Below are 18,650 nucleotides of genomic sequence, written 5' to 3'. Positions count from 1 at the left end.
AATGAATTATGTCATTTGAAGTTCAGCACTAAAAACCGATAGGCCATAGACACATCCATCTGTGAGGTGCTATAATCTGTCACGGAGCAAAGGAAAAACCATAGAAGCCTTGAGGTGGAGGTGGAAGGTTTCTTCTCGGCCATCCAGTCCACCCCCACTGATCAGTATAGAAAATCCAGAGCTCAAGCATCCTCAGCAACAAATGACACGGCAGCCCTTGCACTTGTTGACCTCCATCTTTCTTGAAGCTAAGAGCCATGGGGCTGCATACGTTCAAATAACATTTTCCCTGCAAAGAATCATGGGAACTGTAGTTTGTTAAGAGTTCTGGGAATTGTTGATGACTGGCCATTACTACATCTTGTGGTTGTGAATTCCAGAGATAAATTATGTGCTTTGTGAAGAAGTACTTTCTTTTTGTGTCTGTCCCGAATCTTCCAGCATTCAACGTCCAGGTTCGAGTATGTTGATAGAGGGAGAAAAAGATCTCTCCATTCACTTTCTTCAAATCAGGCAAAATTTTACGCACCTCTAACATGTTCCCCTTCAATCACCTTTTCCCTAAACTAAATGGCCCAAACCTTTTGTCACAGACGGGGCTTTTTTTCAGTCAGAACTCACCAGAACTCTCAGGAAGTGGGCACCATTATGAGAGAACAAGGGAGGGGTTCATGGTGAATTCTGGCACCTCTTTTTCTAGGAAAATAGCACTGGTCGTGGGGAAGGTGTATTCTAGACAGCGGTGTCATTTGAAGCTGTCACTGACCATAGGTGACATCACAGGCGCTATCCAATACGTGCCTGTGACTTTCATGTAATCAAATTCCAGGAAGCACTAAAAAAATCACAATGGCCCCACTAGCTGGAGAAAGCATTTCACATTTCACTTCCCCAAGAGTATATTGTTGATGGAGTGCTGGGAAAATACAACGTCCCGAGGAAAGAAGAGCTTCCTTAAAGGAAAAGGTGTGGTGGGATTCCATGTAACAAATGAGCAACAACTGCTTAATGAGGTGATAGGTATGGGTCAAGTTGATCTTTCTTCTAACCTACTCTGGCCAGATGGTGAGTTTACCAGCAATAATGACTTTTTGATCTTCCACAGATGGAAGCCTCTATGTATGAAAATGTAAAATGGATTACATTCAAATTTAGCAAACATTGTGTACTCTACAAGCTGCCTCAACAGTAAAGGATTGTTCCTTAGCAAATATATGGCACAAGTGCACAGCAATGGCTAAAATCGAGGAGCGGCCAATTCTGCCCCCACCTGGATCCAAGCTGCCAACTTAGAACGTATGTGATCTATAGTCAATCTCAAAAACACTTCCATCTTTGATATGGCAATGTAATAACGACAGAGATTAGGGTACATGAAAAGTAGATATGATATTGAGTCCGACACTTCCTCTTTTAACCAACTCCCATAGGTTCACTGAAGAGTCTTGAGAAATGAGACTTTAAAAGAGTGGGGGGGTTTTCAAGACAACTTGTGGATTTGGATGTGAAATCAGGATCTCCCAAAAAGGATTCCCAACTATAAGGGCTTCATGTGTCTTCCCAGCAGCACTTAAAGCTATGGCAAACAACTTTGTTGTAACTTTCATTTACCAGGAAATATTTGATGGTCACAACACCACCTTAATTCTAATGCAGGATAAAGAGAGGGCATTCCTTCAGTGGGGCCTAAGATTGGAGCTGGGAAGGGTTGACCAGTAGTGCTAGACAGTGGTGATTCTAAAGAAAGATGCCGATGGGACTAAGGGTATGTTTTTAATTCCTTTGCCCTAAGGGTGAGGAAAGTATCCAGAGAGACAGTTTTATCCACATGGCATGATTATGTCATGCTGCTCCCATCATGCACTCAGAGCTCCTGGTTTTCCTGGACCTGCCTTCTGTCTCCACCTGCTGTTCCTGCCTTAAGGCTGGCGATTCTACTCCCAGCTTAACCCAAGAGATGGTGGCTGTGCTCACACCTGTTCAGGGAAGTTTTTAATGTGTGACATTTTAATGTACAGTATTTTAAATTTTTGTTGGAAGCCGCCCAGAGTGGCTGCGGAAACCCCAGCCAGATGGGCGGGGTAAAATAATATATTATTATTATTATTATTATACCTTCAAAGTTCATCCAAAGCACATTCTTTCGCTCAAAGAACTCTGGACACTGCAATTTGTTAAGAGCTGCCGAGAATTGCAAAATTGCAACTGTGAGCCTATATTTTGGCATGCCCTGCCCTGTGGAACTCCCTACCGGTAGAAATTCTGCAGGATTGTCTTTGCCATCCCTTCTAAGACTTCTGAAAGCTGTACTGTTTAAACTGGCCTTTTGCAATATGAATTTCTCTTTTTTTTAACCAACTTGTAATTCCTGTTGTTTTATTGATGATGTATGGATTGATTTTATTAAATTTTTAATGTTTGTAAGCCACCTTGATATATTGTATGGAAGAGCAGTTTAGAAATACTTAAATAAATAAAACTATGGTTTAGTTCAGGGATGGGGAAACTGCAGTTCTTTAGATGTTGGACCTCAGCTCCCATTCATGTTCATTAGCCATGCTGGCTGGAGTTGACCAGAGCTTGAGTTCAAAAACACCTAGAGGACGACAGGTTCCCCATCCCTAGTTTAGCATTGCATCCAACTGGCTGCTTAAGAGGATGAGTAACACTGAAGTTTAAAAAAAGAAAAGAATATCCATCCAAGTAGCTATAAACCTTAACCTCTGGTTAATATGCCTCATGGAAAAAATGCCCGGACACTTCATTTAACTATTTATGTGTGAATATTGCCATATATTTGGTAAGTTGTCAAAGTATTATTTTCATTATTCCAATAAATACTATAAAAGTCAAAATAAAAATGCTACAAGTTCTGGAACATGTCCTATCTAAATCTATACGATCTGGAAATATTTGGCAAGGGAGTTCAGTAATACGAAACAGAAACAGAAAGGGTCCCGGGCTAAACTCGGGGGGAAATGCCAAACTATTAATTACACATTAGCTGAATGCTTTTTATTTTTCTGTTTAATAGCAACTACTCAGAGCCTGTGTTACAGTTTAACAGTACATTGATTTCCAATCTAAGTATGTAAGTTCAAGCCATCTTAGTCCCGAGAGTGAAAATGACGAAATAAAATTGAATTGGCCATTTTAGATACAAGTTAGGGAATAAGAGACGCAAATTCTGATCCATTAGCACATTATTTGGCAAAAATTAATGATAAATCAAATCTGAGGGCTGGCAAATATTCTCACAATTGGAAGATTGGCCACTTACTTGCAAATTTATTTTCTTCCCAAAATTATTTCACCCCCCTTGAGAAATAATTTGATAAATTACCCAAGCCGTAAAATATTTGCATCGAGCTATATAACCAGCCAAACATTCAAATAAAGTTGTTCACTTCGGCCAGTGCAAGCCAGGACTCCAGCAAAAGGATTGACCCATCTCAGAGATTGCAATGCCCTTTTTGAGCCTCATCAAAAAAGAATATCGTGTAAGGTAGCTCCATACTCATGGATTATGGGAAACGGCAGATCGGAGGAAGGCATCTAGCTCAGTGGTTGAGCATTCAAAAGGTTGCAGGTTTAGCTCCTGACAGCTCTCTTTAGGTTTCAGCAAAACTGCTAGAAACGTCTGCCCAAGGCCATAAAAAGACATTGCATGTACTGTGTGAAAAGTCCTAATTGCTCTGGAACTCAAAGAGAAATACCACTCAGTTGTTGAGAATGCAAAGCTAAATCTTCAGCATTATTAAAACTGTCAGGGGAATATAAACAAAACATAAGTGACATTAGTTTCTAAAGTTTTCTCGACTCCCGCTTATGGGTCCTTGATCCTAGAAATTTAGCCACTTTCTCATTTCAGCCAAATTCTTTCTCATTCGGCAAAGCCTTGGAATCATTAAAAGCAGATTCCATGGGTATCTTGATTATCTGCCTTCTTTTGGAGCTGAAGGCCAATAAGCACTTAAGTTGCAGAAACGAAGAAGGAAGGTGAATGAAATAACATGTGCCCAAAACTTCATTCACCCCCAGGGGCCCCAGTCTCATCCTGCACATCCACAGAAACTGAGAGACAAAAATACAACACTACCCTACCTTAGAAGGCTTTGTAAGGATTAGTGACATGATATAAGCAAAGCGCTTTGAACACTCAGGGGAAGAATGCTACATAAATTCTGATCTTTCCCCCATTTGGAAGGACAGCATCCAGATTTTGAGGAATCTCTATAGGGCTTAACAGAGCATTATTGCTTCCCCCTTCGCATTTAGGACATGTGCACAGAGTTGCAGCATACGGGACATTCCAGGGAACAGGAGATTAGTGCATGGCTTCCATATCACAAACCAGCCTTTTCTATTGCTCTGTGCTGCAAGTTACTCGAGACCAAGAGTAATTCTTCAATATATACTTTATAAAATAAACACTGGCAGAAAATCAAAGAATGTACTGAAAGCCCATGAAAGGCGTTTTCAAACTAAACATGGAAAGAATGCAAGAGATAGAAGTGGTTCTGTGGTATCAGATGATGTCCAGCTTTAGTAAGAGTAACATTCTTCCTTCGTTATATGCTCCTTATAGAAAATGGAAATCTCTACATTTCCATATGTTCTGTGCCTTTGGTGTTATTCCTTAAACTTCTCTTTTTCTTCTCTCTCTCTCTCGCTCATGCACACATACTGTGCTGAAAAATGGACGGTGTGGCTGTAAATAGTTTTCACTCTTTTAATAGGAAATCGGAATCCACATTTTTAACAGGTCCCTGCACACCAAACCAGTATACGTCCAGTACCTTCTTCATAAGTATCTACAGACACCTCCCAATTTACTCAGGGGTTACGTTCCGGGCTCCTCCATGCACAAGTGACTTTTTTAAAGTGGAGAGCACCCTTTAAACATCCTCTCTGCTGCTCTTTCTTCAATCCATACCAAAAATACTGTATCCAAAAATATCCACAACTAGAATTGAAGATCTGGGGCCGGCAGGAGGAAGCGAGGGAAAGAGGCTGCTGCTGCTGCTGCTGCTGCTGCTGCTGCTGCTGCTGCTGCTGCTGCTGCTGCTGCTACGCCACCCCACACGTTAGATGGGGAGGCTGAGCAGCATAAACAAAGCCCCGTAGTGCCTGCGGTCTCTTCAGGGCTTCATTCACCCTCACTTCAGGCTCTGGGGAGGGTCTCCTCACAAACCACGTGGACTCTCCAGTTCTCTCCCCCCATTTCCGGGTTTGAATTGATTGAATTATTTACTTGCCACCAATGCAGGTATATGTGGTCACGTGCGAGTTGATTGTGTGTAAGTGGGTGAATGACTGTACTGTATTTTGGAGTGATCTCCAACTACTGCAAAATCTATAAAAAGAAAAGAAAAGAAAGCCTGACATCATTCACCCGCAACCCAGCACCGGAGATCTGCAGTAGTTTTGCCAATGCTTATAGGCACATTCCCCATCCCCATTTTGATGATCGTCCACACGTTTGTTGAATTGTCCAAATATGTATTTTGGTGCAAATTGGAATGTACACCTGACGCAGGGCCATAAGTTGTAACACATGACTAGCCCACAGTTACAGCTGCTTTAAGGTTTTTACTACAATCAAGTGTACAAATTTTATTAAGTAAATAAAATTTAGGCACTAGTATTTTGTGTTATTTTCATAAATAAACACATTTATGTGCATAATTTACTCCACCATACACATTTTTCTACACATTAGTTGAATGGACAACTGAATTGCAAAATTTAAGGAAGTGCAAATTTCAAAGGATGGCTGTGTCTTGATTCACATTTCATTTCGGGAAGGGCAGATTAGATGGATTCACCTATAAATGCAACCCAAAACAAATTTCTCCCGTCCCTAACTGCAGCTCACCTGAATGGTGCTTTTCTTTCCGCCATTAGTGGATGACCATATTATGTTTTTATATATGCTGTAAGCCGCCCAGAGTGGCTGGGGAAACCCAGCCAGATTGGGGGTGGAAGTGGTATATATAATAATAATAATAATAATAATAATAATAATAATAATAATAATAAGCTAACAAACACATTATTGTCCTTTGTTCCATGCTTCTCATTGTACTTCTTCCTTGCTCTATTTATCCTGCCACTGGCTGTCTTCTGCTTTCACGCTTGTGTTCTTTCTTAATTCCACACCTCTTCATATTCTGTCATTCTTAGGTGTCCATACTGACTGCAGTGTGAGTATGTCCTTCGCTCTTGAGCCCCTAAACAGTATTTGCCTGAGTCTCTGTGGGGGATGAACCTCTAGACCAGAAGTTTTCAACCTTTCTGGATCCATAGCTCCCTTGACCAACTACATTCTTTCTGCAGCACCCCTTTGGGGCTCAGGATCCCAGTTATGTCACCCCTTGCCTGCAGAGCTGGCAGCCCCTCACCCCTTTCCAAACCCTCCTCTCTTCTCCCCTCTGCCATCCCTGGTCTCTGAGCTGGTCCCCCTGCCCCCAAAGAGAGGTGCCTCCTCATATTCCCCCATAGGGGCCTGGGAAGCACCCACTGGCCAGCCCCAGAGGCACCATTCACCTGGGGAGCTTGTAGCCGGGACTACAGCAAGCCTTTGGGAAGCAGAGACATGAGAGGGCATTAGAGGACCGATGGAAGGAAAGAGGGACAGAGGCCAGTGTTGCCCACAGCACCCCGGCTATCATTCAAGGCACCCCACTGCTTACCTGTGCCGGCTTCCTTTACAGTGCAGGTGAACTGAAGCCCTTCTGTTACTTCACCTGCCACTCCCTTACAGTTTGCAGGTTTACGCAGGGCCTCACCTCAGTCGATCTGGTTGAGATACAGTATAAACAAATGAGAGTGGAGTTGGGCTTGATAATACGAAGGTCAAGATGTCAACTTTTCCCCTCCCTTTTTCTTTCAGTGGCTGCAGGCAGGGTTGAGTCATCTTGTATAATAAACTTCTTTTTTTCAACTCATGTCCCAGAGCATGGCAACGCACTTATTACTCAAGGCCAGGGTTAGTTCCTATAGGAATTGTGATAAATAAGAGGAAGCCCATGATGTACACTGGAAAAATCTGCAAGAATCCATGATTCATGTTTTCTGTCACAGTGATAAAGAAAACATAGCCTGCTGCAGGTGCAACTGTGCTCCTTTCTCTGGAAAATAAGCACAGCTCATCACGGTTTTCATAACTGTGTAGGATATAAAAAAAAAATCATTTTCCCCTTTGTCGCTCCCTGTTAACCACTAGTTTTCCTACAGTATATTCAGTGCTTTTTTTCTTTAAAAAATGTTTAGGGGGGACTCTCATTTTCCTATTCATATTGAAATACTGCCCTTCAACGAGGCCAAACTTAGATTCACAAAATGTTTAGGGGTATGAGGTTCCGGTTTCCGCCTGCAGGAATGGCGGACCTGTTTTCCATCTCTCTGACCTTCGTAAGGAATTTGGCGGTTGCTAGGGGAGTAAATGGCAACCCCCTACCCTCTCCGGGGGTTACGGAGAGGGGCCGCTGGCCCGCGATGCCCCCAGACCCACTCCGACTGTTTTTGGAGTGGGGGGAGCTTGGGCTGAGCACTTACGAGGGCCAGGACTCCCGGACGCTAATCTGCATGGCGGGGATTTCCATGGTTAAAGAAGATAATTAGGCTTAAATCTATGGACATACTTCAGAAGGAGGGGAAGAAGCGCTGTTTACTGCTGAGAAATTTATGCTGCTGAAAGGAGAGGAGTCAAAGATTGTACTGCATCTGGAAGAAGGATTGATGGGGACGGAGCGATAAGGGAAGCGAGTTTTTATTTTTTATTTCCTTCATATTGTTGCCTCGTACCTTCCCGGACGCGATGTCCTGGCTTGTTTGGAGTGAAAGAGAAGCAAAAGACTGTGTGAGTTGAACTTTATAACTGTTGTTACTGAGCATATTTTTTTAAAGATGTGGAGTTGCCGATGAGAAAAGCCTCCCCCTAGTCGGGCGAAAGGAGTTCTGGACGCGCTCGGAGGACTTATGAGTTGTGACGCACTTTAAATTGGAGCAGCGACCTGAAGCTAAGTTCAGCTATAGGGCAAGGAGATCCATTAATTTACCAAGAGTTTATGGTTTGATGTTTGGGTCTCCTGCCTGAAAAAGCTGTAAATTCTATAATGATCGTGAATCTTCATGGCTATGAGAGAAAGCGAAAGTGATTTGAGCTTTTTGAGATGGCGCTGCTTCGGGCTGCTTCGACGCAACAAGGAGCTCCATTAAGAAGATTTATGGGGAGGCTGGACTGATTAACTCACACAGGAGAAAGAACATCTGTGAAACTTTGTTTGATATTTATCTCAGCGGCTGGGAAACAATCGGATGAAAGTGGAAAACATCTATGTGACTGTAAGGGGAAGATCTGGATTATTATGAACTTGGAGGACGATTTGAACTTTAGAAAAAAGACGGCAGTGGACAGTTGCGAGGAATTCCCAATTTCTTGAAGCATGGGAACCCAAATAAAAAATTCTTTAGATGATTTGGCATAACATTCGGTTTGATTGATATATATATGTGTATAATTTGAAATATTGAATGTGATATAATTGGTTTTAATTGGAAAATTAATAAAAAATATTTTTTTTTCAAAATGTTTAGGGGTATGCGTACCCCTGCGTACCCCCAGAAAAAAAACACTGAGTAGATTTAACCAAAACCTTTTTCAAATGCTCAGTATCAAAACTGGATCATATCAAGCATACGTAGACTAGAGACAAAGAGGTGATGGAGGTATGATAGAGACATGGTTGCAAATAAAATCAGATTTGTAATCTTAGAACTCGGAATCATCCAAAGAAATGCACTCCCATGCAATTCAGGACTGCCAAAAGGACACACTCCTTAATGAATGGAATTAGCTATCATAACATGCAGTGGTGGTGAAAGGCTTAGATGACTTCTTTATTTTTTATTGAGATTTTTCAAGTAAATGAAGATCGCATTTGCATAATAGCAAACAAGATGCATTGGACATAACGATGAACTTAGTCCTGATGCTACTTGTGGATGCCCAGGAAAAAAGAGCTAACACACACAATCATGAAAGCTAAGGACCAAAATTGTTTAGGTATAACACCCGTCCATAATGGGTGATAGAGATCTGGGGGGAAGACTGCTCCCTATTGTCTGAAAACAAATTCAGCAAACAGAGATTAAGGGGTTATTATCCAAACATACCTTTCCTCCACTCTTTCCAAGTGTCGTCACTGATTTAAAACAGCATGTTGGAGCACTTTTTTTTTCTCCAGAGCTTTCCTTGCAAAAACCCACTCTTTAAAGTTCAATTGGAGCAAACGTCATTCTGTGGAAAACACGAATTGATGTTTGCTCTGATTAAGATTTAAAGAGTGGTTTTCACATGGAAAGCTCAGGACAATTTTTTTTAAATCCATTTGGACATGGAACTTTAAAGTGCAGACCTCAGCCTGGCAAAAGAGGGGCAAAGAGTAAGTGTGGGTAAGACCCAAGTAACTGAGAAGGATTTTTTAGATTTAACCTCTCTAAGTTGTCTGTTAAAAGTGCCCCTTTTTTGGAGCTGGCCTTCTGACGTGTTAGTAGGGCTTCTTTGCAAGAACAAAAGTAATTCTGTATCTCTGCTGTTTCTGAAAGTTAACCTCTCACAATTTAGATGTGTATCCATTATTAATCTTAAAATGAGCTATCTGTAGACTGGAATCTTTGAAATGTAATATCTAATAATGGATATTGGCACTGAATGCTGTTCTTTCCATGCTTATCATCTGGGCCCAGGACCTGCACATCTCTGAGGGTTTCTGGAGGCCAGATAGGGATATATATATATATATATATATATATATATATATATATATATATATATATGGCATACACATTTTTTAAGTTCCATTGTGCATTACACATTTATGCAAGGCTCTTTGGTAGGCTAGGCATGTTCAACTGTCTTCCTGAACATGCAAACGCTCAGATGGCAGACAACTTTGACGGCTGTAAAAGAGGATTGGACAAATTCAATGGTACTCTGAGCCATGCTGACTCTTGCTCTCCTTCCACGGTCAAAGACAGTCATGTATCTGAATGCCAGTTTCTGGAAATCACAGGAGGGAGGAGTGCTCTTGCACTCGGGTCCTGTTGAGCATCTGGGTGGTCACTGTGAAAACAGGATGTTGGACTAGCGTACTACGCAACTGTCCCATTTTAAGCATTACACCCTAGCTTCTGATCCCAATCCTGGATGCCCTATTTTGTCTGCCATGCTCTGATCACGCCAGAGGACGGGACCAAAAGGTGCAGATTTTTTTCATCTTGCACTGTGGCACATGTCAGTTGGAAGTAAAACATACCTTGCCACCACCACCCCCAAGCGCACATCCCCAATCTCTGTGGCTAATACCCCAGAGGACAGGATCACATTTCAAAATGACCTTAACAGATTAGACAAGTGGGCCAAAGCAAACAAGATGAATTTTAACAAGGAGAAATGTAAGGTACTACACTTAGGCAGAAAAAATGAAAGGCACAAATACAGGATGGGTGACACCTGGCTTAAGAGCAGTACATGTGAAAAGGATCTAGGAGTCTTGGTGGACTACAAACTTGACATGAGTCAGCAGTGTGATGCAGCAGCTAAAAAAGCCAATGCAATTCTGGGCTGCATCAATAGGAGTATAGCATCTAGATCAAGGGAAGTAATAGTACCACTGTATTCTGCTCTGGTCAGACCTCACCTGGAGTACTGTGTCCAGTTCTGGGCACCACAGTTCAAGAAGGATACTGACAAGCTGGAACGTGTCCAGAGGAGGGCAACCAAAATGGTCAAAGGCCTGGAAACGATGCCTTATGAGGAACGGCTTAGGGAGCTGGGTATGTTTAGCCTGGAGAAGAGAAGGTTAAGGGGTGATATGATAGCCATGTTCAAATATATGAAAGGATGTCATATGGAGAAGGGAGAAAGATTGTTTTATGCTGCTCCAGAGAAGTGGACATGGAGCGATGGATTCAAACTACAAGAAAGAAGATTCCACCTAAACATTAGGAAGAACTTCCTGACAGTAAGAGCTGTTCGGCAGTGGAATTTGCTACCAAGGAGTGTGATGGAGTCTCCTTCTTTGGAGGTCTTTAAGCAGAGGCTTGATAGGCATATGTCAAGAATGCTTTGATGGTGTTTCCTGCTTGGCAGGGGGTTGGACTGGATGGCCCTTGTGGTCTCTTCCATCTCTATGATTCTATGATTCCTCCTTCCACCATGGCTTTCCAGCCAATGTACTTCCGGAAGCCATTACCGCTGCATTTCAAATCATAGGAAAATGAACTTTATACTGTTCGCTGGTTGCTTGTGGAGCTAACCTAACATAAAAAGTAACCAGCTCCCATGACCTTTAATTTTATAATAACAAACAATATTTCAAAAGGACTTCTGCTTATTATGGGAATTCTGAGACTTTGCTGTATACCAGATTTACAGATAAATGTGCCATGAAAATGAGAGACATTTTGACTGCTTTGAGGTGTTGTTGTTGTTTTTACAATAAAGCAGTGTATGAAATAAAATTAATTTATGGCATTTTAAAAAAAGAAATCACCCCACAAAACAAAACGCCTGTTTGATTAAATTCAGAGCTTAATCTAATAAGCCCAATATTTCCTCTCTACCACTTCAGGCCTCTTCTTGCATTTTTAAAGGCAAGGTTCACAGCTGTCTTGTCTCACAGTTTTCTCTCGGACGTAAATTCATTAATTATAGCTGCATGTATCTTCAAACATAGGTGTGGCTTGTGAAACTGTACCCATAAGTAAAGATTTATTTCCTCATATGTACATTCTGTTTTCTATTTTTTTTCCCATGACTGTGCTTGCACTGGCATTCTGCATCGGTTTGGGATATGCAAGGAATTATCAATCCGATAATTCCTTGCAGGCAGGCACAGAACTTCCATCGCTCATACAAATCTTCCACCCACAAGCGTTTTCCCATACGCTTTGGTAGAGGGGGGCAGTTCTGTGCATACGTCCATTTGCTTTCCCACTACATCTCATTAACCTACTTACAGACCTGTTTTGCACAATGTCTTCTTCTTCTTCTTCTTCTTCTTCTTCTTCTTCTTCTTCTTCTTCTTCTTCTTCTTCTTCTTCTTCTCTCATACTGCAAAACATGCTGTAAAGAAGAAAAATGTGGTCTACTATGAATGGTTTCACACAAGCTATACCACTGGCAGGAAACCCACAACCATCAAGATGCTGCTGGACCACAACTCCCGTAATCCTTGCCTACAAACGATGCGGGCTAGAGCTGATGGGAGGGTCTGGTAGCACCTGGAAAGCCATAGGTTCCCCATCCCTGAGCCGCATTTCTAGAGTAAAGGGGAACTCCTGCATCTGGTGCAAGACGGAAGTCATGTGAGGATCTATGTATGCTCCCAGAGCAGAAGCCACTCACGTACCTCTCGGCAGGCAGAGCAGGTAAGTTGTCCCTTCGGCTGACATCACACTGGAAAGGGACAAGCTTTGCATGCTGATAAATGTTTGATCCCAGGCAATTCTTTTCCCAGTAGTGATGTATGGAAGTGAGAGCTGGACCATAAAGAAGGCTGATCGCCAAAGAATTGATGCTTTTGAATTATGGTGCTGGAGGAGACTCTTGAGAGTCCCGTGGACTGCAAGAAGATCAAACCTATCCATTCTGAAGGAAATCAGCCCTGAGTGCTCCCTGGAAGGACAGATCGTGAAGCTGAGGCTCCAATACTTTGGCCAACTCATGAGAAGAGAAGAATCCTTGGAAAAGACCCTGATGTTGGGAAAGATTGAGGGCACAAGGTGAAGGGGACGAAAGAGGATGAGATGGACAGTGTTCTCAAAGCTACGAACATGAGTTTGACCAAACTGTGGGAGGCAGTGGAAGATAGGAGTGCCTGGCGTGCTATGCTCCATGGGGTCACGAAGAGTCGGACACGACTAAACAACAACAACAACAATTCTTGTTAACGGTGTCATGCAGAAGGTGGTGGCAAAGAACTCTGTCTAGCACCTGGAGAGCCACTTCCGGTGAGATTGGCAATGCTAGGCTAGAGATGGAGAAATAGTTTGCTGTAGTAGAATGAAGCTTCCTTTCATAGAATCACAGAATTGTAGAGCTGGAAGGGAGCACAAGGGTCATCTACAGTAGTCCAACCCCCTGCAATGCAGGAATCTCAGCTAAAGCACCCAGGACGTCCAACCTCTGTAATCCTTTGTTTATAAAGAGAACTGTTCATAATGAATTGCGTCACACTTTTAAACCATCACCATCCCATGTGATGCTATGCACCACTTTTAACTATTAAACTCTCCCTTCTGTTTTAGATCTGTTTTCCTTAGGGAACTGCGGGGCAGTCTATTTGTCCACCTCACTCAGAACTGTCTGCTCTGAGTTCGTTCTGTTCTATATATGAGAAGCATAGATCACATTAAATATGGCAATGCTCAGATTCTGTTGGGGTGGCAGTATCCTGCCAATGCACCAAAATCTGAGAAGTATCACCCAGAAACAGAAGTTATTTCCACAAATAACTGGCCAATTTCAAAGCTGTTAGGAAGATTGTTACCTAGCACCACTGGTGTATCCCCATAGTGAAAGGTGCTGTAGACATTACTTTATGAGCACACTCCCTAAGAGTGATTCAGAATAATTTTTGCATGTGTGCCATTAACCGCTAAATTTGTCAGTGCCTTGCACGCTATAAAGACTTAACGATCTTTGCATGTTTTCTAATTACTGCAGGCCCTTCTTGCTCTTAAAATTATGCCTTCATGTTCTATGTAATTACCCTGAAGGGGTGAGATCAGAAGTTGTGCGTCACCTGCAAGATTAAAAAACAAAAACATGGATTTTATTCTTTCTCCCTTTCATTCTCTACCTATATTGGCCAACTAATCATATCAATAAAAGTAGCTCTTGCTTTTCAACTTGCAGGTGATAATTTGGGCATTTTCCAGTGACAGTTACTAAAGATTGAACCTGTTTGTGCTGAAATGATTGCTTCAAATGCAATTCCACTTGTGTCTTGCTCCTTAAAAGTCACACTGCAGTGCCCCCTGCTGGTAGAGATATCTCCAAAATCACTGGCGTTGCTTGTGTTTTTTAGCAGCGCTTTTCTCTCACCACAAGAAACATATATTTTAATCTCATAGTTTTTCTTATCCCAGCACTTTGGGAAATCACACAATTTCTCTTCTTGAAAAAGACAAAATTGGTGCCTGTGCAGGAAGGCTGTCTTGCCAGCCATGAACCACATCCCAAATTGGAGCTCTGTTGCTTAAACATTTCATAGAATTGTAGAATTGCAGACTTGGATAGGATCCCGAGGGTCATCTAGTCCAACCCCCAGCAATGCAGGGATCTCAACTAAATCATCCATAACAGATGGCCATCCAAGCTCTCTAAGGAAGGAGATTCCAGGTCCTTTAATTGTAGATGTCAAGGTCTGACCCTGGAATCATTTGTATGTGCTCTACTAGCAAACTGCAGTCTCTACCCCAACCCCAAATGTTTGTAGGAACCAGGTTCACCTCCCTCCCAGGAGTGGTTAAAAGTAGCTTCAGACCTCATACTTGTGAGATCCTTAATATCCAAGCACAACCAGTGACAAGAGAGCAATCCCCACGCTACTTCTCTCACTTCTCACAGGCCTTCTGGTTTGCCAGAAGCAGCTTTGTCATGCTGGCCACATGACCCGGAAAAACTGTCTGTGGACAAATGTCAGCTCCCTCGGCCTATAGAGCAAGATGAGAGTGCAACCCCAGAGTCGTCCGTAACTGGACCTACCAGTCAGGGGTACCTTTACCTTTTTGTGCCTTCTGGGCTCCTAGGTCGGCAGGCTTGTGTTTATTCAGGTTATCTACAATCCTGTCATTTCTCTTTCTTTAGAAATAAAATGCTGGTTGCTCAGCCTACAGGATCTGAAACAGCATGCCAGAGAAAGCAGGTGTGGCATATTTATTTTTATTTTTTGATGGTGTACTTAATTATTGCTGATTTGGAAGTGGGAACTTTTTGATACACACCAGCATAAGCCAATGGTGCTTTTTTCTGCCAGAAACTCTTTTACAATTGTTTGCTATACCTCATAGAGATCAAACAGGCATGGTTATGAGTGGAAATTTTGAAACTGTGCCAGATTCATTAAAAAGGATACTGGCTCATGAGTAGGGGTTGCTTTTGGGTTCAGAGGGTGTTTTCTCTCCCCCCCTTTTTTTTTAATTTGCATTGCAGCATTTATTTATTTAAAAACATTTTCCTGCTGTGTCTTGTACATGCAGAAACACCTGTGCCGTTACAGAGCTGACCTACTTATCCAAAAATAATTTTTCCTGTGTGGCTGTAACCACTTAAAAATATGTTATTCCTAGGCGAACTAAATTCATTGGGGAGATATTCCAGATCTTTTAATATACAGGCATATTGGATGGCTTAAGAGACTGGCAACGGGTGGCAATATTTTCTAACCTTTTGTGTTGTCAGTTCAAATACAGTGCATTCAGCACACACTGTACAGATTTCCTCAGTCAAGGAATAACGTTTGAAAGTGCTTAGCCAGTTTGGTCCATTGTAGAATGTATTAGATTTATGCCTAGGACAATGTTTGCTCCATTATGAATTCATCTGGTGTCTTTGGGTCAGTCAGCTTCAGCTATCCATCTGTAAATTTAAAGAATTATTTGCATGCTTCTTATCTACGCCGTGTAGGTGTGGGAAATCAGCAGGACACATCTGTGGAATAGCATTGCTGACAAGATACAAAAGGCACCAACTATCTGCACTTTCCAGAAACAAATTTTGTTCTGACAGGCTTCCGCAGCTGCATAAATGGATCTCTGCCATGGATATCTTATTTTGTAGGTTTTGGTTTTCTTTTAGATGTTTTTGTGCTGTTTCTAAACTGTTTTTGCTGTGTTTATTATACATCACCTTGAGACAATTGTATCAAAAATGAATAATATCATCATCAAATTGCTTATTGGACCCCACAGAGAGCCTTAATAGCAAAAGGACTGATAGTTCAAATTAGGAGGGGGAGTCACTTGCCCAGGAACAAGGTCCACATTTAATCCAGATTCACATGGAGCAATTTTATTTTGTTTTTAAAGGCAACCCCTTCTAGGATTCACATAGCCATTGTTCAAAGTTCCAGCAAGGCAAAGTTGCCTTGGTGAAATGCCACTTACATATTCATTTAGATGCCCAGGTATTATGTATACAACCCTAGCTTGCATCCACATTCCTTTGCCTTGATTATCTGTTTCCAGCATCTTGTCAAGTTATAGACTTAAATAACACATAGTTCTTTCCCACAAGGATAAAGAATAATTTCACAGTCTCTTTTGATGGCCTTGCATTTATTCAGACATGCAAGTTCCCTTTCTGCTTCACCACAGCAAGATTACTTTCCATAATCTCTGATTCAAAAAATGCCTGCAGACTCTTGGAAGGATGGAACAAACACAGCCTCTGGAAAGAGGATCACTATACATTTGGTGACTGAAACAAGATCATTCACATTGTCCCATTCTTCCTCCAGCTCATGAATCTTTTCGTTTATTCCCCCCCCCATGTATTGTTGCATCTCAACCAAATGATCCTGTATTTCTTTGTTAGCTTCACTTGCGCCTTTCAGATATTTGCACAGCTCCTGTATACCTTGGCATAACGCTTTGCATTTTGTCTCCCATTCATCAGCAAAACTCTTGTATGGATTAGACAACTCAATGTGGGTGTTTTGTTCATTGTGGGATCTCTCTTCCATACTAGCTTGCTGCTGTACTTTTGCCTCCTTCACTCCCACTAAAAGATCTTCCACCTGTTTCTGTAGATTTTCATTTGATTTTTTTAGTTCACTGACTTCCTTTTCCATGGACACTTCTTTTCTCTTGTTCTCCAGGTCATACTGAAGACCCACAATTTCACTTCTTTTTTCCCAAGCAAGAACCAGAAGTTCATCTGTTTTTGCCTTCAGTTCTGTAGCCAACCAAATGTTCTGATTATGCAAGAATTCTTTTTCATCCTCCCATTTTTGCTCAGAATACTTTATTGATCTCTGTAGCTCATCCACCTTTAACTGTAGCTCTACCTTTGCAGCATTGGCTACTGTGAGCTCTTCTTTCAGACATTCTACATCTTCTTGAATGAGCTCCGACTCTTGAGCTGGCTTTCCCCCTATGGCTTTGGGCATCTTGGCCTTATCAGCCAATTCCAGGAAGAAAGGCTCATCCCCTCCGCTAGTGGGCACAATGCAGGCCTCAACTGGCCTCTTTGGACTACTAGCAGCATCTCCCACCTGAGCCACTTCTGGCATAAATTGGCTCTCAGGCAATCTTCGTTTCTCCAAGATAAACTGCTCTACCTTTGGAACTTTCAATGCAAGGCCTGCTTGGGACACTCTCTGCACAGGTCCTACCTCCTCATATTCTCTGGCAACCTTTTTCTCCTTTATTTCCCTTCTAAACATCGCTAATTCATACTTATTCCTCTGCTCCCGTTCTATCTGTTTCTGATGCTCCATCTCTCTCTGGTTTCTTTTATTGTCCTTCATCATTAATTCCAATTCTTTCTGACTCTCTTCCATTTTCTTCCTCTGTTCCACTTCCAAACGTGTCATCTCCAACACCTCCTTTATCCTCCAGTAGTCTATTGAGTCAAGATCCATAGCTGCATCCTTACAAGCCTCTTTTGACCTGGGTGCTTTGTTACACAGCATTCTTTAATTTCTCTCCTCAGACCCAAACAAAGCTGTTTGATTGTTCTGCAATCAAATTTTGAAGCATTTCAAGGTCACTCACTTTCCGCTGTTTCAAAACTCCCACTAATGTGCATCTCACACATTCAAATCTTACAAATTCTCCTCTCAGATACGTAAGTCTTATATATTAAAAGCCCATAACTTCAAAGGCCACACCGCTGAAGCCAAATTGTGAATCTGCTCTCGCAGATTTAGCTCCTATATATTAGGATCCTACTCTGCTACTAAATTAACTCTGCTACAGTTTTAACTCCTATATGGCAATATCTCACAGTTTTGGATCCCACCAGTCTGCCAACAAATTGTGACATTTCCTGAGCAAACCTACAAGCTCCTGTCCCCAAGTTCTCACTAAAGTCAGTTCCTCAGCTATTCCTTTAAGTCCAGACTAAAAATACATGATACTGCCTATTCTACCTTTAAGAACCCTTTCCCTCAGACTCTCACAGCCAAATCTCTCTCCTTTCAACTGTCATTTTCCAACCGACTCTCTCTACCTGTCATTCAACTTTAACTCCGCCCACCATTCCATTCCACTTCTCTGCTGTCTGTCCTTATTGCACTCACTCTTCTGTCACAGCCAAGCTTGTGAGGGGCTTATGATGTGTGGTGCGGCCCTAACCAGGGGCGGTGCATCCCATTTCACCACCTGAGGCAAGATGGGAAGGTGCTGCTATCCTGCCATAGAATCCCCACTACCAAAGCCTGAATCCCTACCTGAGTCACGCAGTGGTACCTCCAGTGCTTTTTATTATTATTATGTTTAGGGGTACTTTCATTTTGACTCAAGAAAATCACCATTTTATAGTTCAAATTGGGGAAAATAAATACAGTAAATGGACAAAAGTACAAAGAACATGCTTCCGTCTGAGATTCAGGAAACACTGGGAAAGGAAATGA

At 42.0% G+C, this 18,650-nt stretch overlaps 1 protein-coding gene and 1 long non-coding RNA gene across 2 annotated transcripts; both read right to left on the bottom strand.

The window, feature by feature from the left end:
• Positions 1-4,718: 4,718 nt before the first annotated feature.
• Positions 4,719-12,166, bottom strand: LOC148684879 (uncharacterized). The gene is made up of 3 exons (XR_015951548.1): positions 12,032-12,166; positions 6,696-6,801; positions 4,719-5,356 (listed from the first exon to the last, which is right to left on the bottom strand). It is a non-coding gene; the product is annotated as an uncharacterized LOC148684879 (long non-coding RNA).
• A 2,805-nt stretch (positions 12,167-14,971) lies between these two features.
• Positions 14,972-18,218, bottom strand: LOC148684878 (uncharacterized). Its single transcript, XM_088675726.1, has one exon. It carries the CDS (start codon positions 17,706-17,708, stop codon positions 16,416-16,418), a length of 1,293 nt encoding a protein of 430 aa, XP_088531852.1. The 5' UTR covers positions 17,709-18,218; the 3' UTR covers positions 14,972-16,415.
• Between the last annotated feature and the right edge of the window lie 432 nt (positions 18,219-18,650).

Source organism: Zootoca vivipara, chromosome 8 (assembly GCF_965207765.1).
Source record: "Zootoca vivipara chromosome 8, rZooViv2.hap1.1, whole genome shotgun sequence".
NCBI classification, from domain to species: Eukaryota; Metazoa; Chordata; class Lepidosauria; order Squamata; family Lacertidae; genus Zootoca; species Zootoca vivipara.
This window is presented reverse-complemented; position numbering and strand designations above follow the sequence as displayed.